We start from the raw sequence: 26,537 nt of genomic DNA on the forward strand, positions 1-26,537 counted from the left end.
GCTAAAGGTAGGACCTTCACTCTTACCTCTGTTTCTGTGAGGTCAGGAAAACAGTGGTAAGAAAGAGGACAAGATCAGGTAGTGGAGATGGATATAAAAAGAGGGGTAAAAAGTGGAACATAGGAAAAAATAAGGAGAGAGAGAAGAGAAAGAAGGTCGATATAAGATTACAGGAAGTTATTTAAGCTGAAAAAAAGATACTTTATGTTCACTTTTTGTTTGCTCTTTTTAGGAAATCTCTTTATTTCGGGATCCAGGTAACCTTATGCTATTGATTCTCCTGCTAAGTTCATCCCAGGACCACTGTGAAATGTCGCCTGAACATGTACTCAAGAACTGCAAAGCACTTGAACATACATACCGAATATCCATTTTTTAGCCACCGGATAGTAGGGATGGGCTTCCCTGTGGCCACGCAAGGCCAGTAGAGATCACTGCCTATATCCACCTCTGTGTCATTGATGTGTTCTACCCATTCGGGAAATGCTAAAAAGTAGAGAACATCATAAATGTCAAATATAAGTCTCAATATTTATCATAATCTTGAGCACAAATTTTACATTTAGTTGACTTTCTTTACATCAGCTCTTGGGTGTACCATAAAATCAGTGTTAGAGCCACTGAAATTGTATTTCCGTTGGTCTGCAAGAAAACTTTATCCTACATTATTAGAGCAGAAAGTAACTATAATTCAATTCACAATTATTTTTCTATTTGTGAATCATGCTATGTTAGGAAGCTGAGCATAATAGCAGTAAAAGAATTTATATTTTTTAATAACATAAGTCTTTCAAAATTATAATTAGGGTTTTAAAGAATGGTGTCTTAATTGATTGTGACACTATCTCTTTCCTTTGGGGATAAAGATTCAATTTTTTTCTACTTCCTTGGGTATATACTATTTTTCTTTTGATGTAACTTCAGCTAGTAGCCACTGGATTAGGAAAATGATGTGGTCACTTAAATATCATTTAGATATTAGAAACTGCATACAGTAGCTATGATTAGTAAAATCTCTGCTTGAGTGAAATTGATCTCAGCTTCGTTAGTTGGTCTGATCTATTGAAAGCTTAAAAATGTTAGGAATTTCCCAAAAGAAAATATGTTTCTAGATAGCAAGCAAATCAACAATCTGATCATCTTTTTGAGTGTTTAAGTTACTTAAGTACTTCAAATAGATGTAGGTAAATAAATTAATATCAAATGAAGGAGGTAGGAGAGAATCCTAACTAGAGGGTAATATTTTATTTAATTTTCTTTGAAAATGAGTATATTCATTTTATGACCAAATTAATAAACATGTCTTATAGAAACTATTTAATGTGTATAAATAACATTTTAATGATCTCACTGTACCCCATAAATATTACATGTATATATGTATACATGTATATTATATAGTACATATAATATGATTTAGTATATTTTTTCACTTATTACATTTTGTTTGTAACATATGGAGATAATTTTTAAAATGAATATTAATAACTATTACATTAATTGATAGAGATTTTATTTTGTATACAATCTTGGAAATACATAAAAGAGGAATATCAGCACCATTCCTGCCTGGGCCTCACACAAGTGACACAAAGATGTCACATTAAAAAAATACAATGAGAAGAATAAATAATTGAATCAGCATGATATATTCTCTATATGATTTAATTATATACCCTTCTGGTTGATTAGACCAAAACTTAGTATGCCTCATTAGTAAAGGAGAAATAACAGTTCCCTTAAATTACCTTCTATAAAGATCTATTCTGTCACCTTGTTTCTTCCAAAGAATTAGATATTAGACAGTTCAGAACTTTATTCTGAGAACCTGGGGTGTAGTTTTCTTAATGTGTTGAATAAAAATTGGTTTATAAGCTCTATAAACCAGATAGAGAATGGCAGCTTTATTTAAAAAAATGTAAGAGGTCTAATTTTTCTTCCCTCAGGAGACCACCCACGTATATTTGATATGTATTAAGTGAATCTTGTTGGGGTATTAGATATGCAAGTCTGGAATGTAAGAAAAATGTCTGGATCAGAGTTTCAGAGTAGAGAGTATTTTTCAGGCCAAATCTTGATTATTCCAATGTCAAACGGGTAAATAGTTAGGAGGAGAATGAGAGTGGTATATGAGGACATTAACAAAGGGTGGATTCCAGATGCCAAGTACAGAAAGTGAATTGTGAAAAAGGGAGGGATCAGCTCTGACAACTGCTGCTGTTAGATCAGGTGAGACAAAACTGAGCCTTGACCCTCAGCTTTAGCTACATGGAAGTCATAGGTGATCACGAAAACAAAAGTGTCAATGGAGAAGTGGGGATGAAAATCAAGTTGGAGTGCATTTAAGAGAGCAAAAAATTGAAGACAATTTTTAGAGTATAGATAAATCTGTCAAGACTTTTATTTCTTTTTAGGGGAGACAAGAAGAAGAGAAATAGAGCAGTAGCCAGAGTTCAAAAGCAGATTTTAAAGAAGAAACAAGAGCCACTATACACTGATGGGATAGATCCAGTGAAGAAAAAACATCGCTTATGCTGTAGGGACGGGGGACTGCTAGGACAATATTCTTTTTTAAGTTTTTTATTTTATTGTTAGTTTTAAGTATACAGTACACTTATATAGTTTATAAAATGATCCCCCCCCACCACCACCACCACCACTAATTGCTCTTTATCTCCTCTGGCTCTCCACCTAGCCATTACATTAATGCTAACTGCATTCCCTATGCCATGCTCCCCATCCCCGTGACCATCTGTCAGCTACTAATTTGTACTTCTTTAACCCTTCATCCCTTTATTCCAGCTTCCCAAGCCCCCTCACCTCTGGCCGTCACCAGGTGTGGGACAATATTCTTAAATAAGTAAGAGAAGTCGAATCCAGTACACAAATGAAGGCGTTGGCCTCAGATAGCAACCGCATTTATAGTAATAATAGATAAGGGTAGAGATGCAGGTATTGGGTAGCTATGGGGTGGGAACTTGTAGATGTTATAATTCAATTACTTTTCTCTGTAAAATAGGAAGCCAAGTTCTCAACAGAGTAAAGTTGGTAGGGGAGGTTTTATAGGTTTGAAAGAAATCATGAAGGCCTGAAATGGTCATCAAGAGAGTGAGAAAGTAAGTTGACCTGGGGAAATGTAATATAATTGCCAAGTAACACTAAAGGTCCATTTAAAGTTGGTGACAAATAACTTAAAATGGACCAAGCAGCGTGGTAGTGTTTACGTCAAGTCACATTCAAGTTTTTGGGTGTGAACTGAGAGGCAGAAAGCTGTATTTTTCCAGGGTCAGCATTTTGTGAAGGTAGTAAGACCAGGTGGAGAGAGGAGATTGAGTGAGAGGTTGTACAGAGGAATGATAATGACTGAACACAAATTTAGGAAAGAGGTGGGTAGAGGTTAGGGAAAGTAAGAGAAATTTGAAATCTTGTGAGATTAATTGATTATAGTTCCCGGTAGAGTCAAAGGATTGGAGGAATGTGGGTACCAGAGAGAATGAGCAGGAAAGATAGGTAGTGGTCAGAGAGTGAAGTGTTTGAAAATAAGATTTTAAAGGGACTGCATTTTCAGTAACAATGAAGAGTCTAAAGGATGGCCTTGGAGGTGAGCTGCTGAAGTAGATCAAAGGACAAGATTACTAGAGGAGAGAAATCCAAAGGAACTGAGAGGCTAAATTATTAGAAAAATAGTTTAACCAATGTCACCATTAAACAAACAAACAAATAAACAAACAAACAAATAAATAAAATGCATTTGAGAATATGTTCTATGGCAATAATAACTATCACATTTCCCTGCTAGCTTTAGAACCAAAAGATGTGGCATTGGTAATGGTGATGGCAGTGATAATAAAAATTATAATGATAAAAAAGTAGTTACAGTCTTTGCTGATATTGATGTCACTAATTATGAAGTCAGAAAGTGCTGTAGTTGGTGAGAGTTGACAACAGTGAAAACCTTAGAGGGATGAGGGGGATTGACCTGCCATAAGACTGTTAACTGAATGCTTAAAGGAAAAGAAAAGAGAGCAGTGCTACTGCTTGAGAGGGCTGCATGAGCAGTATCTTTAAGGGAGAGCCATGTTTCAGTTACAATAAGAGGATGGAGACAATGTTCAGAGTAGGAGTTGGGAAGAAAGGGAATTCTGATGATAGTGGACTATGTGTTCTAGAAAGCACAGTGCTCTTCCCTATTCTGGTATTTCAATTCAGCTTAAATATCAACTCTAGTTTTTCCTATCACTCATCTTGATGTGGCTAAGGTAATCCTCACTATATATTTTATCAATATCTTATATAAATTTCCATATTTCATTCTCATAATTTTCTTTATAATTATGTTTATAAACATATAATTGTATGTTTATTTGCCTGTATATGTTTGTATAAATTTGGGGTTTTGTAAATGGTATGACTATAGTATGAATTTCTCAAGGACATTTCCTTTATCTAACTATCTTTTCTCTTATCACAGTGTCTGCCTCTCTGAGAAGACACTCTATATATGCTGTCCTTTAAATGGATGATCTTATTGAAGCCTTAGACATTTATTCAGTTGTACAAGTTATATATTGTGGACCATTACAGAGATGATTTCAACCTGAAAAGTCAAGTGTTGCCTGAAAAACAACATTCTATCTTCCCAAATATAATTTAATCTTTGTGTGTGAGAATCCAATGTTTGTGCCAAGAAGATGTCAAAGAAAAATGTTTCCTTAGACCAGTAGTTCCCGAAGTGTGGTTTCTGGACCAGTAGCACCATTATCTCCTAGGAACTTGTCAGAAATACAAATGCTTGAGCCCCAAATAGACCTTCTAAATCAGAAACTCTGAAGGCAGGAACCTGCAATCTGTGTTTTAACAAGCCCTCCAGGTGATTCTGAGGCATACTAAACTTTGCAAACCAGTGGCTTAGACTTAGTCATAACATAAATTCTACAAATAAAAAAGTATTAAAAAAAGAGAACGATAGAGGGTGTCAACAAGCTACATTAATTGGATTTTCTGATAATTATTAAGAACACTACTATCAATCCATCGGTGTTACTATGACACTAATAGTATGAGTTCATAACATCTATAACTCATTTGTGTGACTTAATTAGACACAAGACCAATATTTCATCTTTTTGCATAATATATATGTCACTGTTGTTAAACTATTAATCACTAAATTCTAGTTTTTCAAGTATGGAAATGGCTATAAATAAGATATTGATGAAATTTATAGAAAATTAAAACAATATATCTACCTTGAACATAAATTCTTGCCTGGTGTTTATCTTTTCCTCTAATGTTCTCAGCCTCACATTCATATGTGCCTTCATCTTCTAGCTGAATATTGAAGATCTTGAGGACAGCCCCAGAGGTGCTGATCTCAGCAGTACTTGGCATTGGTTCCAGGACCTTCCGCCACCGGATATCAGGAACAGGACTTTAAACAGGAGATACAAGAGCTAAGGGTCCGCCATGCTTTCAAGGCAATTTTATGTTTATATTTATAGCTAAACATTTACATTATTTATTTTCTAAAACAGTACAAAAATTAATGTATTTCTATACATGTTAATGAAAAGTGTACTTGTACTTACTTGCCAAGTGCAAAACACTCTAAAGTCACGTTTTGGCCCATCAATGCATATATGTCCTTGAACTGAACTACGATATCAGCAGGATATGGTTTTGTTGTTCCTAATATTAAGAAAAACAAAAACATCAAATAATTAATAAGTGGAATAGTGTTATTTTTAACATTGTGGTTTTTTATAGGATTAGAATTGATTCAATATAGATGGCTTCTCTCTGTACAGGTCTTAAAACATTTAACTGTATCACATGTATCACATTTATTTGTTTATGCAGAGTGTTATATAGTATAAATTTTATCAAGCATTTTCAATCACATTGGCTCATTCTGACAGCTATGCAAATCAATCAGATTCAATTCACTAAAAAAAAAAAATTCAAGAAGTCTTTAGGGAACATCAAATATACATGTAAAATGTTCTGCCAGTTACTTTACGGGAAATAAGAAAGGAAATGGAATAGAGGGAAGAAGGAATAGAGGAGAAAAGAAAAAGTTAAGAGAGAGAAAAAGAGAAAAAAGTGTCTATGGAGATAAAGGCAAAAGGGAAATAAGTTGAAAAAAAGGGAAGGAAAGAGAGAAAGAAGAAAAATGTCTATTCAGACTTTACTGTGCTCATCAATATAGGTACTTTATTTCATTTATTTAATGTATCAGTCCTGAAAGATATATTATTATTCCCTTATTGAGGAAGAAATAGTCTCAGAAATGTAAATGCATTGTTTAGGATCACACTTTGAGTGTATATTTTATACTATATAATGCCGAGGAGACAGAGATACACAATGACCTGAAATATAAGAAAAAATAAAAATAAGTGATTAAAACAGTAGCAGTCAAGAAAGATTACTGGAGGATATAGGGGCCATGGGAATTTCAGGCAGAGAAAATATTTGAACTGAACTAGTCCAGGCTGAGAAAATAGAATATTATGACAAAGTTCCAGGAGTGCGCAGGAAATTTAAAAAAAAAAAAAAAGGCTAGGTATTCAAATGATGTTGAAGTATATATAGTTGAAGATGAGCTTGAACCTACACTCTAAAAAGCTTGACCTGTGATACTAAATATTTTAAAACTAATTTCCTCAGTAGGTAACTACCAATGGGTTATAGTAAGAGAAATAATATGAATTTTACCTTTGGTAGAAGAGCTTGTTGGCAGTTTTAAAGGAGGATCATGGAGAAGAGAAACATAGAAGAAAGTCAAAAATCTAAGGGAGGTTGTTTCATAAATTCAGGGCACAGTCACAGTGGGAACAGAAAGGAAAGAACAGATCCAAGTTGTGTTTTAGGGTCAGAATCAACAGGACTGCCCCTTGGATCAATGTTTTCTTAGGGTGCAGACCAGATATCTAATTCATCAGAATCACCTGGGATGCTCATTGAACCTGCAAATTCCTAAGTCACATCCCAGGCTTGCTGAAATCAGCATCTCTGGGTTCCACATTTTCCTCAGACTTTCCAAGTGCTTACATATTAACTGAGAACCACAGAATTCACTGTCTTGAAGACAAGGGGAGGAAAGAAGTTGATTAAAAATGCTACTCTGACGATATTGCTAGGTAAGATGAAGAACATGAGAAGAGGTTTAGAGGAAGGATAACAGGTATATTTTGGAAATTTTGAGCTTAATATACTTAAGAACCTTCTGTGTAAAAAGTCCAGGAGCTAGGTAGAATTAAAAACTAAACATAGAGAAACGTTTTAGAAATGTGAATTCAGAGACATCTGCATAGGGCTGCTGTTGAAAAGGTGTAAATGGGTGAGATATCTAGAAAAAGATTAGAGAGAAATATAAGAAAGAGGAAGACCTGGTGAAGGATACTGCACAGAATTTGTCAGAGAAGCATGTAGGAGATGAGAGAGCAGGAGTCAGGGAAATAAGGCAAAGGAGGGAAAGTTCAAGAGAGGCAGAAGAGATCAATTTTGTCAAAGATGATGCAGAATCAGGACTGAAAAGCTTCCTTTGGATTTAGGAAAGAGAAAGTTGTTTTGATTATTCAAGATTGTTTGCATCAAATACAAGAGATCCAAGGAAGGAAAGGAAGGAAGGAGAGTTTGAAGATTCGGAAAAGAAAGGAAGTAAGTGATGTAGTGAAGTCCCTAAATGAATCAAATGGGGTGTGAACTAGAACAGCTGGAGGAATTAGCTGAAGTAGGAGGCGAAACACTTCTTCCACTGAATTAGAAAGTAAGAAATAAATAAGAAGTGCTGAATTTCTGGAGAAGAATAAGAAAGAACACTAAGGAAGTTTTCACTCCATGGCTTCTTTTTTAATTGTGAAGTAGCAGGTGACAGAATCTACTCTGGAATAAACAAAAGGAGTTCTATGAAAAGTAACCTCACAGGGTGGTCTGTTACTCTCTGGAGCATTTGAAATCTTGTTCCCTAGTATATATCATCAATTTGGCTCAAATAAATTTATAAAAATTCTCTACAGGTTTTGATGTTTCTTAACATTGACACTACTTAAGATTGGGGAAAGAGAAAAGAGCCTGAAAATCAAAATATATTTATTGAATACCAGCCATTTGACCCCTATTTTGAGGAAAGTAATAAAAATGGAACTGCAGTGCTATGATAGCATTTTCCCCATTATCATACCCTACTTAAGGGTAGAGGTAAAAAGCTAACCTAAATCTGTCAACGGTGAAACCACCTTTTCCTCAGAAACTTGAACTCAGTAATATGAGTGTAGCAGCATGCTTGGAATACAAATAATGTAAACAAATATGATGTGATCTGATTTTCTCAGGAGGTGGTATGTTAAAAAAAAAAAAGAAGATAGTTTAATTGGAGCCTGCAAAAAGGATAGTCAAGTATGTCAGTACTCATTACCACAGTAGTTATATCTATGCTAATTACTTACAGTAGAAAGGCTATTCATATACTGATATGCTTTATGTAAATAGTTTCTTAAAATATCAAAATAATCCAACTGCATTTTTTTCTTAATTCTATAATAATAATAATAATAATAATAATACAGTTTTTAATCTAATCATCTTTCTCTTTCATGAACTTACTAGAAGTAGGAATGGCCATGAAACTAAGCAGATGCCAGTGATTCCCCCTTGTAATTAATATACTGATACATGGCTAATGAATCAGTTCCCTTTGAATTCCTGAACTAAAGGCAGCCAATATGAACTCTACCATCTTAGGGCACTTTTACGATGTAAATCACCTCTTTTAAAAAAGTGAAGGAAGAACCAATACTTTCGAGTGTGTATCCTCTGTTTGCCCTGACTGAGCAGCCAGCTAGTTTCCACTGGATATTGCTTTTCCTTATTGTAAGTATGCCATAAGCAGACAATCTTGCAAAATTAGATTATAACAAATATAATACTTACGTTCAGGTAGTGGGATGAGAGGGATAAATTTGCTGAACACACTCTTTGTAATAGAAGGACTAGATACAAAACAGGAATAATTGCCTTTGTCCGATGCCTCAACATTTGCAATGTAGAGATTACCATTCGTCTGAGACACAAATCTTCGTTTATCCATTGTGATAAATACAGGGAATTCATTTAGAAGCCAGCGGTAGCTAAGATCATCTAGAAGAAAATATTGTCTACTAGATATCAAGCTCGTCTCCAAAAGCAAAGACTTTATTTTCTAGTAATAAACTAGTGCATAATCTAATCTAGGCTATTGCAGAGCAAATGTTGGAAGTAGGCCAAGACAATCTGCAAATTTTCTGAAAGCTACTATATTTTGAGTGAATAGTGCTAAGCAAGTACATTTCTCTCTCAATTATTTTATGGACTACTAATATTCTTCTCTTCCACTAATGGACTAAATGAAACTCAGAGAGGTTACATGACTTGCTTAGAATTTTATGAATGCTAAGAAGAACTAGGATTTTTTATTTCAAGTCTGATAATTTAAAGCTCATGACTCATCTTCTCTACTGAATTTTAAAAACAAAATCAACATTACTAACCATACTGTGGCTTGATATCTTTTTCGTTTTTGTGCTCTTATTTTAAATTATAGATTTAAAAATGAGTTTATATAACCTGTTCTGGCCACATTAAAAAGTGAAAACCACAGAAACAGAGACATTCATGTTACTGGTTTTCTTAAATATTAGAAAGTATACCATATGGTAACTCTTAGCCACAGGAAATTCCTTTGACTGAATATACTGGCTGGTGTGGCCAGAAGTTGAATTTCCTCATTAATTTTCTGCTTTTCAGCATTTTCTATTCCCATCTCCCCTTCTTGCTTTGAGGAATGACTCCTCTGTAGTCATGACAGCAGTAACTACGGGCACTCCATATCTCTGTCCCCAAATGTCCATTCCTTTTAAAACTTGACTAAAAAGATCCCCTCTTATAATTTTTCTAGAGACAATTGTATTCACATTGTCATGTATTCACAGAGACAATTGTATTCACATTGTCACGTATGACAATGTGAATACAATTGTCTCTAGAAAATTATAAGAGGGGATCTTTTTAGTTGTTAGATCAGATTTCAGATTTCAGATTTAAGACAGTAGAAGGTCAAAATCTTTTTAAAAAATATGACCCTCTACCCTTTTGCTTTAGGGAGCTCAAGGTGACTGGTCAAGGTACTAAAGAAATTGCGAAAGAGAGCTGACTATGAAAATCTAAAGGAATTGCTTGAAAATAATAATCCAGAGGATTCCATTTAGAATAAATATGTAATTTTCTCTAGCAATATATAATATAAGGAAAGTGAATGGATTATATTATTATTCTGGTTTTTAATCTTAACTCTTTTTTTTTTATTATTTAAGCAGTATATTTTTACTGTCAAAAATTAGAAAATACAGATGAAGTTAAATGAGAAAGAATATTAAATCACCATAATTCTCCAACTCGGAGTTGTCATTGTTAACACATATCTTCCATTTTAATTGTCATCCTTATGCTAATTTAGGGTCAGGGAAAAACCATAGAAGAATCAAGATAGAAAGAAACTTAGGAGACTACTTACGTTGCTGAAATTGGCTCTTGGAATTGGGAAAGAAATACCATATAATCTTTGATCTAAAATGATATTTATAGTAAATTTTACACATACCATAAATTTGTCTGACTGTGAAATAATTCTTTCCATTTTCACTTAAAAGGAAACTTAATATTTTTGCCATGATTTCTGGTTACAATTAAATTCTGCCCCCCCGCTCCAAAAATTAAAAAGTCAGGGAAAGTGTAGATTTTGTTATAAAAAATTTTTTTCTGAACCATAAAATGTTTTTATCATATATAAAATGCATTCAGCATAGTCTGGGTACTTTATAGTTATGTGAATATGGAGACTTCCATTTTAATTCTAGACTATGATTTTGGTCAGGCTATTTAATCACTCTATTAGCCAGTTTCTCTAAAATTTAAGAATTTTAAGGAACAAAAGCTAGGTGAGAGATATTATGATGATATATATATATGAACATAAGTCTTGGACTATATAGCAACCAGTCTTGGTCTGGTTGATTTAATACCCAATATGGATTATCCATTTTCCTTAATTAATGCTGAGTATTCTCTATGTTCCTCTAAACCAGATATAGATGGTCTTTTCCTTTGATAAATGTAAAAATAAGCCATTCACTTGGAGAAAATAATAACTGCAATATGTTAGAAGAAATCATTTCTTATTAAAACAAAAGTTGGAATTGCTATTGCCATTTTGAAACAGGGACACTATATTTTGAGTGAATACAATTGACTCGCCTAAGGCCATATAGCAGTAGGGAGGCAGAACTGACTTTCCACCCTCCCTCTCCACCCACCACTACCAAAACTGTTCCAAGATTTGTGTGGTAGCTATCCTGCCTCTCCAGTTTAGGAATAAGGTTTATTTTTGGCAATCAAGAGCTAAACTCAAAGCCTATTCTTTGGACCTCTTCTTTCCCCTTTCTAGCTGTACTAATTCTTTAGGTAATCATATGCAGTGCTATGGCTTTGAAAACAATTTATATAACCATCAGTCAAAAATTGATATTCCCAGCTCAGACACTGCCACTGAGCTCCACTCATATAGAACTGTCACCTCTTGACAGCTCCTTCTGGAAGTGTAATAGGCACCTGATAGTTAAAATGTTCATACCTATTCCTCCAGGTACTGGAGACTCAATTCTCTTAAGAGATCATGACAAAACTTTGGTGCCGTCCTATCCTGACTCCTGTGTTTTCTTATATCTTGCATAAAGTCTATCAGCCAGTCCTCTTGGCTCTTCCTTCCAGATATATCTTGAATATATTCTCACCTTCATTGCCACCACTCTGGTCCATCATATGCTACCTACATTATTGCAATGGCTCTTAACTGATCTGGTTTCACCCCTACCCTTCCCTGAGTCTTTTGTTAATACAGTAGCCAGAGTCATCTATTACTAAACAATGTCATGTAATTCTTCTGTTCAAAGCCCTCCAATATAAATCTCAAAGTAAAAGCTACCATAATTACAATGAATTATAAAGTTCTATGTGATATAGTTCTTGTGTCTCTGATTTCATTCCAACTACCCTTTACCTTATTCACTCTGTGTCTGCCACACTGGCTTACTTGGTCTTCCGCCACAGTCCTGTTTCAGGCCTCTGTTCTTGCTGTGGCACACACCTGCTTTGTCCTTTTCTCATATATCTGCATTGTTAGCTTCTTAATTTCCTTTAGGCCTTTATTCAGAGTTAACTTCTCATGTCCTTTATAAACATTCAACTATCCCCTCAGCACTTCCTCTCCCCACTTCCCTGCATTATTTTTTCTCCCTAGAGCTTATCTATCAATATATAACTTGCTATATCTTTTAACTATTTATCTTGTCTATGTCTGTCTCTCCCAGTAAAAGGTCTCTGAGAGTGGGTAGCTTTTCCTGTTTTGCCCACTGAGGTATTTCTGTGGCATAAATAGTACCTGAAATATAGCAAATGCTCACAAAGGGTTTGTTGAGTGATTGAATGAAGCCCATCAGGAGTTGAATATGGTCAAATGCAGTTATTAGCTGTTTATGATCCTTTACTCTGTGAAAAACCCTATAAAGATGAGGGGATTTTTTTTTTTTCATAATTTTGGCAGTTCTTCAAAGAAAAGGACTCTTCTCTCACTGAAAGGTTGTTATATTTTGAATCCATATGTTCCTTCTAAGTTTATCAATTAATATTTTTTCTTATAGTTATTAGAAAGATAATTACCAATATTTGATATGGAATTAGAATTTATATGTAATTATAATGGAATGTATATACCAGACTAATATATTCCATACAAAATGATTTATAATAGCCTGTTATGATTAATTCTCTATGGAGATATTGAAAGTTAAATTTATGACATAATATTAGAACTATAAGAATACAAAACAGTTTTTCAGTGTGAAAAGTGGTATTTATATATTACTTCAAGAGTTATGTGATAAATAAAACAAGGGGAAATTAGTGAAAGTATATGAACTGTTCATCTTTTAATTAGCACTTGGGCAGCTTTTATTTTAGCCATACCAAATTACTGAAAATATGTATTCAAAGGTCAAGTCTTATAACAGATGACATGTAATTTAGCCCCTTTCCAAATGGGATGATTATTCTTGCAGATTGGTGCTCCTGAAGAGATTAATATTTATTATATCTTTATCCTTTGTGTTTAATTACAGCTCACAGTACATTATAGATGTTAAATTGTTAATAAAATGATTGATTATATATCACTCCTCGGTACCATTCTATTTCAAGAATAATTTGTAGAAAATCTATCATATTTTCTTCAGTGTAACAGGAATTTTAACGGGAACATAATCCAACATAGCTATAGTTTATAAACTGAAATGATCATAGGTCTTTGGAATTAGGGCCAAGGGGTCAAGAGCCAAGAAGAAAGCATCTATACCCACTAGTGAGTGATACATCACAAGATTATGCAAGTAGAGTTTAATTTAATTATAAATGTACCATTACTATATTAAAAAAAAACTTGCCCATTTTATTCCATAGATGCTCATATTTATAGAGAAACTAAAATTACCTGGAAAATGGTATGGAGGATCACAGAGAAGCACCATTCCTTTTCCTTCTTTCACTCTGACCTCAGGACGTTCCTCAGGTGGGAATGGATCAAGATCTAATTATGAAAGCAAGAAGGAAAACATTCATTCTCTAGTTAATAGAAAGACAGCCATTCAATAAAGTTTACCTATCAGCTACTAATTCACTTTTGGATATGATGCTTCTCAGTTGGTTTGGTGAAGCCTATCAAAGTCGACTCCCCATTTTTACATGCTGGACTTACATGCACTACAGAAGAGTTTTGTGGGGAACTTAAGCCTACAGATACTGGTAGCAGCCTACATCACTATTCTGACAACCCTGAAGATTACAGACATTCTAAACTTTTGCTTCACCTTTAGGGTGAATCTCAGTAAGGATATCTGGAAATACAAGGGACACAGACAAATCAGGGATCTACCAAAGAAAGTGAGTAAAGAAGAATAACAGAGAAATGGACTCATTTGAAAGACACATTTCCCTTCCTGGGGGAGGATCCCAACATGGGGAAGGAACAAGGATAAAAGGCAGGACTCTAATGGAGGAATATAAAGGTCACCAATCTCTTGGTCCTTTTCAAATTCTGGGTTTTTCTCAGTTCTCATTTCCTTTACTCCTTTTCATCTATTTGGAACTCATTTTACTTAACTATTTGATTCCTCATTTGTTTCACTAGTGTTCATTCAGTTTCAGTTCTGCATCATCTCCTATTCCTTATCTATCATCAGTATTCAAATCATAAAATCTAATTTTTACTTCTCTCAGTATATTTACATCTCTGAAAAAAATCATCATCCTAATTATTACTTTTTTCCCAGAGAACTCTTCAAATCTACATTTCTAGTCCTGATGACTCACTCGAATGCCATCATTCTCCTCAAATACTTAGTTGACATTTCAATATGGATAATTTAATGTGACCATAATCTCTGCATATGAAGCAACCATTTAAATGTTTCCTCCCATCCTTGGAATTGGTTTTGCTTTCTCTCATCCCCTTTTTAGTGAGAGAAGAATGTTTCTGGCCTTTGACTAGGCTTTTCTTAAAAAAATATGTATATTTAGTTAAAATCTTATTTCTTTCAGTGCAATGTAATCTGTTGATTATTTCTTCAAGGATTGTTTCTTATTTATAATCCCACTGTCAACAAACCAGTTTAATCTGACTGTTTTACCTGACCCTGTCTCTGCTTCCTGGTCATTACTACCATGTGGGGCCTCTTAAAATATCATTTTCATCCTACAATTCATTTTGCAAAAGATTTAAATACTGACATAAAATTACATACTGGAGAGCAATCAGTCCAACTCCTTTCCCAATGCACAATTTTCTTTCAGAACAACCTCTGACTTTCAGTTTATCAAGGTGTTTCTCAATATATTTTTCATCATAGGAGAAATCTATATGTAATTTAAACTTTAAAATAAATGATTTAATTTATTAAATTTAATTGATTCCCAATAAGAGAAATTAAATACTAAGGAATGAAGTTTTGTCAAGTAGGATTTGAGTTTTAGAGAGCTACAAACCATTATGCTGTAACATCCAAAATGTTTTCTCCTCCCCAGAACCAATTTTCACTCCCTAGGGGGTGATATTGTCCCCACTGAAGAATTTATTTCCATTGATGCTAATATTTAGAAACTTATCGAAGATCTTTCAGAACATGGCCCTAGTTTATTTTTCGATGTTATCTTTCATTATTTTGAGTGCATTTATACCTCTCATGATGCTTCGCTCTCCTGAATTTTTTTCTTCACCACTCAGTGAAGGCCCACTAATCATGTAAGATACACCTCATCCATGAATACTTTCTCTCACTTTCTTTTCTTCTTGATTTTTTTTCTTGCTGAACTCTTATGATGATGTCCAAGTTTTATATCACCTAAATAAATACACTTGTATTTTTTAGTTACAATTACTTACATCCAAAGCTCAAGGTTGCTTCAGTGCTTCTGACTATCCCATAGTTATTTGATGCTAAACAGTAGTATACCCCAGCATCCTTCTGTTTGTCAGGGTTGTTGATAACAAGGTTTCCTCCTACCATACTGTACCGATCACTTGTCAGATCAATATCCCCATTATTCATTCTCCATCTATGAGAAAAAGAAAGAAATGTGATATCAAAGGTCATAAAGACTGAAAACAGTATACTGGGCTAACAGCATTCTAAAATAATGTGGGGACAACTCTTTGTGAATTCAGATGATTAAATAGATGACTCAGTATGGTATTTCTTCACCCTCTATAATTCTGTATCTTTGGGCTCATGATTTATAATTTAGCTCAGGCACAGAAAGGTAAATGTTCAAGTGCATAAAATATTTCTTCTTTCTTAATGAAGCATCCCAAAGGACAAATATTTTATTGAGTTTTCTACATAAATTAGTTTCTTAGCAGATATACATGGATTATAAATGATACTCATCTGAGCACCCATGCATTAGATTCATGCATACACAGATACAAAATATAAAATGAAATAAAATATAAAATGCTGTATCAATATTTGCTTTTAATATCGAAATAATTTTGCAATAAAACAAAGTAATTGACATCAGGGTTTACTCAAGTAAATGTCATATTCTGACCACTAGAGGTCAATCACACATTTTGAAAATGATAAAGTAATTGGGTCTTGGTTTCCGTGACACAAATATAATATTACAGGTACTCTTATGGGGATTGTGTTATAATAAACTAACTAGAAACAGGAATCCAACTTTCTTGGTGAGATGATGAAAAGAATGCATGTTGAAAATAGTTTTCAATTAAGCTGACCACTTGCATAATTTTATAAACACTCTGTATCAGGGTTTATTCTTAAGGTTCCATGTCTTCTACAATGTTGTCAGATAAGAACCATGGGCAAATAATGGGTTGTGATTGCTTTGCTTATTGTTTGGCACATTTCTGATTAGGTTCAGAATCATGCCAAAAAGGCCTAATGACTTTAGAATACCTTTTAATAAATCAAATTACTGGAATACTTTTTAGTTTTAATGTTTGCAAAATATAGGAGGTAATTTAAAAGCAAACACAAAAAAACTGTGCTTTGCATTTTGAAAACCTAACAAATTCAAATCCTATGAAATCCTCCTGCTCCCCAACTCCCCACCACACTGATAGTAATATTGTCCCTGCTTGAACCATCCAATGTCAGGTTGCTTTGCACTTACCAATATAATGGGTTTCTTTGTTGAGAAATTCTAATTGTTATGGCCCCCCACTCATAATGTTGACTCAAAATTTTTATTTATTGCCTTAACTTCCTCTCAGTGAATCTGATTCTGCCTTTGATGTCATATAATGATTAAGTTTTGTTGTGTATGGGTAAGTTCTCTGGTCTATTTTATTTTCAAAAACATCTTCCATCATTGCAATAGCTTTCACACCTTTAAATGCAATTTTTATTGGAGTTCTTGTTATTTGGTGGGATAAGGAAAGAAAATGAAAGCTTTAAGGGTGATAAAATGGAAGGTAAAGTTCTCTGTTGTACCTTTCAGGATATTGCCATGAATAACAGACTATCACAGAACATGACATAAATATAAAACTACCATGTGAATGACAAATTACATAATTACCAAGGTTAGTATGGCTTACTCTGAATATTAAATAAATTTTGAAAACTTCATGTTCTTTTCCATCAGACAAACTGCATCATAAGCTAATTTTTTTTTCTTATTTTGCTGTCAAAAAGAGACAGCCTTCATAACAAAATTAAGCATCTACTTCTTGCCTCCAGCTCTTTACATTAACGTGCGGAAAGTCAGGCCACACTTGCCCTGGAGACTTCAGTACTGTTGCAGCCTGTGGGAGGGAGCTGCTGATGGATTTGCCAAGCAAAGCTTTGCTTCTTATTTTTATTTTTTAAATTTTGGTAAGAACACTATATGAGACTGTAGGGAGGGGGAGGTTACTAATCAATGTGTATAAAATTCTAGTTATGCAAAGCTTTGCTTCTTACTATCTCTGTGGGGTGGTAGTAGTGGGGTGTGGCAAAGAGAATCACATGTTTCCAGAACACTATCTGTGACAAGCTCTGCTGTTTTGTCTCCTTCATTCCAGCACAGAGGCTGATTTGCTAAGGTTCCATGAAAGAATGTCAAGAACTGAATGTCACAGAGTACCAGCACTAAAATAGCTTTTGAGATGCTATCAATCTATCTAGATAGAGAAATACTGAAAAAAATTATGTTTCTTTGAAAGTCATAATATCTGTGTTCCAGTCCTGATCTGTGATTTACTAGCTCTGGAGGAAGTCAATTTACTTATTCAGGATTCAGCATCCTCTCCTATAAAATTATGTGCTTGGATTAAATCTCCTCTACAGTCCCTATTAATTATACTATCTATGTCCATGACTATGTACGTAAACTCCTATTATGTATGGCTTAAGGGTAGAAGTAAGTCAAGCCTATCTAATAAATTCAGAAGAAATGTGTTAGTTATAATTTATAAAATATCTATTTATATTGCACTCCCATGCATGAAATTGAAACAATAAAAATAATTTCAAAGGAATAGCTGTTTTGTATCTAAATTCATATTTTATTTGAAGAATAATTTTTTAATTTTAGCCAGAGGCAAGAGAAAATGAGTTCAATTAGAATTAAATGAAGGGAAGGGGTATTCTCTTTGATAACAACTTTTTATAACAATAGAAAGTTATTTTTCTATCCAGGAAAAAAAATCTGCTATTAAAATTAACCTTATTGAATGACAACGTTCAATTAAGTTCAGGTGACATTAAAGCACTAGAGACTCAATTTCCCCATCAATCACTTGCTTTGTTTTCATGGAACCATTTCACAGGTGAGATTCAAATCATTGGCATTTGGTTAATTTTGAATCTTATTCTTTGCATTAGACTAGAAACTGTTAGTATACTTTTCTGAACTATCTAAAGCTGGAAAACCCATTATTGCTTTTTATGAAGCTATTTTTGATAGTATAATAGGTACCCCAGAAAAACAGAAGGTGATGTTTGCATAGAGTGTCCAGTAAGGAAAGACATTTAAGAAATTTGCTGTGTTGTCTGGAATATAGATTTGAGACTATCAAAAAAAATGGTGCTTTCTAGAATTATCTATGCAAGCTCTTTAAATATAGAAATATTATCCATCATTGATAGGTGTGAATTATCCAAGCCAACACATAAAAGAATATTTTATCCTCAAATGTGCATAATTTTCATATAACCTTTTGCATGTTTAATAGCATGATCTTTATTAGACAAATTTTTTAAATGGATAATGTCAAATGGCACTGCTATTATCTCTGCAGGAAACAGTAAGTGAATTATTTGCATTTTTTTAAAAAATTATCTGTTTAGGCATTAAACAACTTTTAAAAAATAACTTGCATGCCAATATTATTGTTAATGTCCCTGAACTTTGTAGAAAGCCTTATCTTACAGCTTCTTTATTAGCGCAGGGTCATAGATGCTGAGTTGCAACCTTTAATTGAACAATTCATTCTGAAAAGAGAAGTGAGGTACATTACTTGTAAACTGGGAAAGGGCTGGCTCGTGCCCTACAGTTTAGTGAAACTTTTCCTTCTGGTGATTCCTCTGGATAAATGGTATTAATTGGTTGCTCTTCAAAAATTGGTCCGAATCCTTTATCTTCCTCAGAAACTATAAGAAAAATAAAATTATTTTATATTGTGCTATTTTATAAGTCAAAAAAATTGGAAATGTTAAAACAGGTTTTTGAAAAAGAAAGTCAGGAACACAAAAACTCCATTTTCATTCAAACCAAAGATATTTGCCTCTATAATCCTGAGGAAAACATTAGGTTCTTTATTCAAAATTCTTTTCTGCCCATCTTTCATCATTTCTCCAAAAGCACCCTGTGCCATGCTTAACTACTTAGATCTCCTCAAATAAGACATGCTTTCATGCCTCTGAGCCTTTGTACATGCTTTTCCTCCTTCTGGAACCACCATGTTTCTCCTCCTATTCACATTTGTATACCCTTTATGACAGCCACAGAGTTAGTTCTTTCGGGAAACCACCTCTCACCCCTCTTAGCTTCAGTTGGTCTACATTTATGCTCTCATAACTCCCTTATCCAGTTTATGGTACTAAACACACCTGCTGTGATTCTTGATGTAATTTCTAATTCACTAGATTGCAAATGCATGGGGACAGGCTACGTCTGTACACCACTCTCTTAGCTAGCTGTCTATCAATCTGCAACAAAATAGGTGCTTAACAATTTTTGAAAAACATAATGAATGAATTTCTAAATGCTTAGGGAAAATTAGTCCTTTCCTGGGTTAATTCTTGTTTATTTTTTTCTAAACATTCAAATAGCACTGATACTTAGCAACATCTAGAATAATAAATAAACTAATTACATGAATATGGGAACTGGCCAACTGGTTTAAAATCTATCACAAAAAAAATAGTCACACTGGGAAGCAGTTGTTCCTGACAGGTATATCTTCTCTGGATGGGAAGAGTGATACCTCACAGCAGTATGAGGAGAAGAGAATCGCTTCATCTCATCAACATGTCAGCATTTACAGAACATAGCTAGAAGTCATATGCCCCAAATGAATTAATACTGCTGTGTATAGCTAGAAAAAGGAATAATCTTACATGAGATCATTGTTATGTCCCTGCTAGATCAAAGCTATGGTTCACTTCTCCAATTTATTTTTGAGATAGAGTTTAAGGCAAATGTCAAACGTACATTTTGTCTTCTCTAACAACGGCATTGAGAATGTGAGTGTTGTTCCAGCTTCTCTTAACAAGCAATTTCATTATGTCATTTAAACCTTGCCTTAGTAGTGTTTAGCAGTACCTTTGGAAAAATTATTTAATCTCTTCAAACCTCAATATCACCCTTCATTAAATGGAGATAATAATAAAATCTACCTCATTATATTATTGTGATAATTATTTTGAGATAATGTATATAAGACAGTAGTTTATAGTCAGCCTGGTTTATAGTCAGCAATTAACATTATTTTTCACTCAAATATAAGTGCTTTTCACAAATTATATGTATATATCTTCTAATACTCCATTTCCATCTGCTATTTATAGAAACAGACAATGAAATATTTAGGTGATAAAAATATGAAGCTAATTTCCAACAGAATGTTGGATTTATTTTTTACATTAAGAAAATATTACATTTAAGATATTTCTCTTTGCCCATTTTCTATATCAAAAAGCAGAACAGGACACGATTCATATCACATTAGTGTTTCTGGTAAGTATGATCTTATAAATATACTCCCTTTGATTTTCTAAAAATTTCAAGCCTGGAAAAAATAATGTATTCTATTAGATAGTTTAGCAATTACTCTATACATTTTATTTTGAGAACCCATTTGGGCCCTTGAAATGTGAACTACACAAAACAAGCTTTTGAATTGCATTGGCATGCTCAGTGTGACCCTCTTAATGTAAACTGCATAATCCCCTGAACAGTATCTGAGATCATCACTGTGTTAGCTCAACTAGGGTGCTCAGACAAAGAAAAAAGAACTTTCAGGGAGAATATACACAAGGCTCTGCAAAGGATCCATTAATGCAAGCATTATACTCTCTGCCGACAAAAAATTAAATCATCTATTGCTTTTTCCTTGAGCCATGGAAAAATTAGAACAAATTATGATACTATAGAAGTATTATGAGGTTAAGGGGCACAAGAAATAATAAAAAAAAAGTATTATGTTTTTTAAAAAACAAGATTATTTTTTAAATATATGTTTATTTTCTCAGTGGATAAAAAAGAATAAAATTATAGATGACTTCTTAAGCTAATTGAAGACAACATCTAAAATCACTTTTTCTTTTGACCTGCTCTTAATACTAATTTACTTTTCTACATCATGATTATAGTGTAGAAGTAAGTTCATTTCTCAAATTTGATAAAAAACTAACAAGAAAGAAAAAAATTATATATAAGTATTTGCTGTCCAATTTACAAATATGAGTAACATGCAAAAGCTGCTGCTTTTTTCAGCACCATTCTTAGTTTCACAATTATAATGTTAGTTGTAGGATCTAAAATGGGATTCACCTTTCACTATGTGGAGATGGTCCACTGTTATCTTGCTATTCTATGTTATTTCTGGAAATTGAAAGTATAATTATGATTTGTGCTTGAGCTGTTTTTATTCATTTGCTATCCATTTTGAAACAAATTTTATCTCTCATTCTATAATATGTCATCTCAATCTGTCAGCTATCAAATATAATTTTATATAAGTGTATTTATTATAAGAAGAGTCACAGGAAAAAATCTATTAGAAAAAAGCAATGATAAAATTTGAACAGTCTAATATTGGAATTTTTACAATATTTACAATGTTAAGGGGTTACGTGGTGGGGAATGTTACAAGCTCTCTTGAGATACAATAAACTTTCTAAATGAGACAATATTTAAATTGTCTCAAAATAAACTTCTTCAGGACAGTACAGCCTCTTGTCTTCACTGTCAACTTTTCCCCACCAGTAAAAGAACAAGGACATTTAGGGCTTGGGCTTTGAATACTCTGATGCCCTAATCCTTAAGGATCATGAGTAATAGGTAAACTGTAGCAATTTACCATAACTAAAGTGTGAAGGAGTTGGTCTCAAAAACGTGCAGCAATCAATTATTAGAACAAAAAACTAGAGTCAGGTTAGCAGAAAGGTTAATTTGACTAAAATTTTTTTTCATGGTTTGACCTGCCCAAGAAGGGCCTATCACATTTCTTGATAGCAATCCCACTTCCTTGACCTATAGTCCACCCTCGAAGCCTCTAGTCACTGTTTTGCGTAACTGTCTGGGTATCTCCCCACACCTACCTCATGTCTACCTGTGTATGCTGCCACAAGCCAAGGAATGCCTGGGGGTACCAGAAGCTAGAAGAGGCAAGGAAGGAGCTTTCCATTGTAGGTTTCAGAGGGAGTGTGGCCCTGATAACACCTTGGTTTTGGACTTCTAGCTTCCAGAGCTGTGAAACAATTATCTGTTGTTCGAAGCCACTCAGTTTGTGGTACGTTACTATAATTATAGTAATCCTAAGAAACTAATACATGTATTATACCTATTATATAAATAGTATAAATACTTACTATCTAAAATTAATAACAGTTAAACTTTAATGAACTAGTTTTTCCTGAATTTATTTGACAATCAAGTCCTTTTTAATGTAATTTTTACTAACATCCTACAGAGCAAGTGGTCTTTAAAATAATGACTAACACAGACCAGATTTTCTCACCTCTGTACTTTTATTTGTGCCAATTCCTCTAAGAATTATTCCATTTCTAACATTTGAAATATTTCAAAGTTCCCTTACCTACTTCTGCCATCATTAAATATTCCTTAATTCCTCAAAGTAATTCTTGGAAATTACGCATTATATTTTTCTTATAAATTTGTTACTTAGCTACTTTTCTTATTTCCTCTTATATGGTAAGGTTTTTGAAGTTGGGTAACACATCTAACTGATCTATATATACCATATATATAGTGATTCCTAATTCGTAAGGTGGAAACAAAAATAGCTTTGGTGGAATTCAGGCTAAGATTTTCCTTTCTCTTAATCTCCATAGCCACCTACAAGTAGAAGTTCTACTGCCCCATTTTGGCATGAATATCATTCATGCCAGTTTTAGCACTGATCGCTCAGTGATTCTTCCAGAGTATTCATTCCCCTACTGCTAGGCAGTGGCTTTTATAAGTTACCAGTTTTACTATACTCATAGAGCACCTATTATGTAGTCACTGTGCCAGTCACTGTGCTATTGTCACATTCTTTTTTTAGTCTTAACTCTTCGCAAGAATCCTCTGATTTTTACATATTAGAAAGTTGAAGTTCATAGAAGTTGAATAATTTGCACAAGGTCACATAGCTAGTGAATACCAGGTTGAGTATGAAAATCCAGGTTGGTCTTACTCTAGGCTCTATTTTTTTTCCACTATGCCATACTGCTTCTATTTCTGGCAAGAACTGATTAGTGGTTGAAGTAGAATCTAAACTCATGGGATTGCTAATTATAGGCAATCATGATGAATAATAAATTTTGCAACACGTTTGGACTCCTAAATAAACTGAATCTGAAGGTTCCAAGTTCATTACCTTTAGCTCTCTCTCTCTTGCAGCAAAGCAGGCTTTTAAAATTAGTTATGTTTTTATAGTATTTAAAAGATTGTTAAGAAACTTAGTAGCATAGGATTGTTATAAAGCATGCAGAAAAAAATATAGGTCACACTGAATATTTTCTATCTGCTACAAACCTCTATTAGAGTATTTGTTGTGGTGTATACATTCATTCATTTTGGCAGTCAAACATGTTGCCTTAGGATAGATAAACCATCTTATAAAATTTCCAAGTAATCTAACATTAACCATTTGCCTTTAAGGTTATAGAGTTAGTAGCTTACAGTAGAGATAAAATATGGTTCATTTGAGGAAAGCTATTCTAAAAATTTACCCTTTCATCAACTTACCACCATGACCATATCTTCTGTGCCATGTAAACTCTAAAAACGAAAGAAAAGAAAAAAGCAATTTTAATCCCAAAGCTGCTCTTCGAGTTATGGTTTAAAACATTACTCAAATACTGATATTTGTTATATTAGTTAACGAAATGAGATTACTGGCCCTTTTCTATTAAGATTAAAGTATCATCACATCTTCGTGGATATTCATTGCCTGTCTTTACATTTTACAATTGTAGCAATAAAATTTTGTGGTCAACAGAATCAGTATGAATTTTCAGTATATAAGACGTTTGTTTTATTCTATTCATAAAAAATAAGACAACCACAATAATCCTGTCATAAAATTTTCTTTATTATATTTGTATAATATATATGTGTGTATATATATATATATACAATTATTGTATGTGTATAATTTTAGTGTTACATCAATGTCATTAAAATTCTTAAGTATTGATGAAATTAATATATTTTTGGATTCTTAAGTCATCATAATAAAAATTACTCTCCAAAATAAAATAGCATTTTTTATTTCCTTAATAATGAATAAGAAATACAATAGGATGTCTATCGAGTTCATCATTAAAGCAATCAATGGGGATTGATAAATGATAGAATGATATCCATCCAAGTCTTGAGTGATAGCAACTCAACAAGTACTGAGTTAAGGTAATTGAAATGAGGTATTAGAAAAATTGACTGTTAGAAAATATGCTGCTTCAAATAAAAATATGATGTACCTCTCCTTATAGAAAATATTTCTGAACCCTTCATACTGTCTTTGAAAGATAGAAATATATTTGTTTATCCTAAAACTATAACATTCTTAGAACTGCTTTGTTATTCTTTATGTCCCTGCATATATTGTAGATTATTTTAAAATTGTTTTTTATAAGATTGACAAGCCAGTAATAAAAATTAAATTTTATTAACATACAAATAAAAAAAGAACAAAGGTAACAAAAGCTTAAAACCAAATACTTTCTCATTATTTTACTGCATTTTATTTTTATTTATGCTAATGAAGTTAAGTCTATTGTATCTATACAGAGAAAATACTTTGTAATGGTGAGCTGTTAATTATCTTTTCTGAACCACATTAAATGACTTCAAGTTGAAACTGGCCATGTAGCAGAAATATTTACTCTCCAGGAATTGACAAATGCTATACAACAGGGATTTCTTTTTTCCCTTCACAGAGATTCTGATTTTAAACATTTACCAGCATACCACTACATAAAATTGACTAAATCTTTGAAATTTTAATTAAAAGTAATTAAAAAGGGTCACCTTTAATGTATATCAATTTATTTGTCTGACCCAAGTATCAAAAGAAAATATTAAGTCTAAATTTCTATGCCAGATTTAATGAAGTGAACACAAATATTAATTATATTGACATAATTTATGGAAAATATGCAAAGGAAATTTCTTACCTGATAGACAAGTTGTAAAAGATATTATCACAAGGTGACTAACTAGAAGCCACATTTTCATCTTGTGTTCAGTAGAGGTTAGGTTTAATTAAAAAAAAAAGTGTTAGCTTTATGGCAGTTAAACACCTGCATTAAGAAAAAAATAAAAAGAGAAGAAAGGAAAAAAAAAGAAAAAAAGTTCATCATTTGAGGTCAACAGCACTATTAATTTTATTTTATTTCACATTCCTTGTTTGTAGAATATTTTTTTTTGTTTTTTTAAATACATTTGTAAATCCCATATTGTAATAAAAACAGTTGATTTGGTGTCAGGACTTCAGTTGCCTAGTACTGACACTGTATGACCATGAGCAAGTCATTTGGTATATTTTAGTTCCCAATCCTTTAACATTTGAGTATAATAATATATTTTCTACAAATAGCACAATTGTAAACATATCAATATCAATCATTTTAATTACAAATGAAATTTATTTGAAGGGTTGGTAGAAACATTCAATTAAATATATGTTTGTATAAGAAATTCGTAAACTCAGACATTATAAAGGGACAATACATTAGCACTCCCTGTTGGTGGCTTGTGGAAGATTTTTGTCAGAAATGTTAATTTTTAAATGTTAAAATATATTCATGAATAACGTAATTGTTTTCCTTTACTTCTTTCATTTATTCACTCAACAGAGTAAATAATTGCTCCTATATGTCAGCAAGGGAGAATCTAAGATTTGTAAGGCCAAATCATTAAAAGTTGGAGAGCCATCTTTAAGGACAAGATAAAACTACTAATACAAAGGAAGCTACAAAACTATGTAGCAGTAATTAGAATATCTTGCTTTTATAAATTTTACAAAAACTTATGATCACATGATTACATTGATGAGGTTTCATCCAGGGTCTTAGGATAGCCTCATGTAGGTGAGGGGCCCTACAACTTAAGCTTCATCATTTTTGTGGTAAATCCACTTCTGTGAACAAGTATATAAATAAACGAATGAAAAAGAAAGACATAGTTTGGGTACCCTTAATAAGTTCACTATG

General features: G+C 33.0%; 1 protein-coding gene across 3 annotated transcripts in view; it reads right to left on the reverse strand.

Annotated features, from left to right (window-relative positions):
• Window positions 1-25,628, reverse strand: part of CNTN1 (contactin 1) — a 129,325-nt gene extending 103,697 nt beyond the window's left edge. Inside the window, exons 1-9 of one of the 3 annotated variants that reach the window (XM_006916895.2) lie at window positions 25,500-25,628; window positions 24,070-24,102; window positions 19,112-19,244; window positions 15,527-15,699; window positions 13,580-13,675; window positions 8,935-9,141; window positions 5,589-5,688; window positions 5,250-5,431; window positions 362-486 (exon numbers count right to left, since the gene is read on the reverse strand). In XM_006916895.2, coding sequence (XP_006916957.1) covers window positions 362-486; window positions 5,250-5,431; window positions 5,589-5,688; window positions 8,935-9,141; window positions 13,580-13,675; window positions 15,527-15,699; window positions 19,112-19,244; window positions 24,070-24,102; window positions 25,500-25,560 — 1,110 coding nt within the window. In that variant the 5' untranslated portion in view covers window positions 25,561-25,628. The remainder of the gene's footprint in view (window positions 1-361; window positions 487-5,249; window positions 5,432-5,588; window positions 5,689-8,934; window positions 9,142-13,579; window positions 13,676-15,526; window positions 15,700-19,111; window positions 19,245-24,069; window positions 24,103-25,499) is intronic. The other 2 variants (XM_006916897.1, XM_006916896.2) reach the window with 2 other exon arrangements.
• Window positions 25,629-26,537: the final 909 nt, after the last annotated feature.

This window comes from Pteropus alecto, unplaced genomic scaffold (assembly GCF_000325575.1).
Source record: "Pteropus alecto unplaced genomic scaffold, ASM32557v1 scaffold196, whole genome shotgun sequence".
NCBI lineage: Eukaryota > Metazoa > Chordata > Mammalia > Chiroptera > Pteropodidae > Pteropus > Pteropus alecto.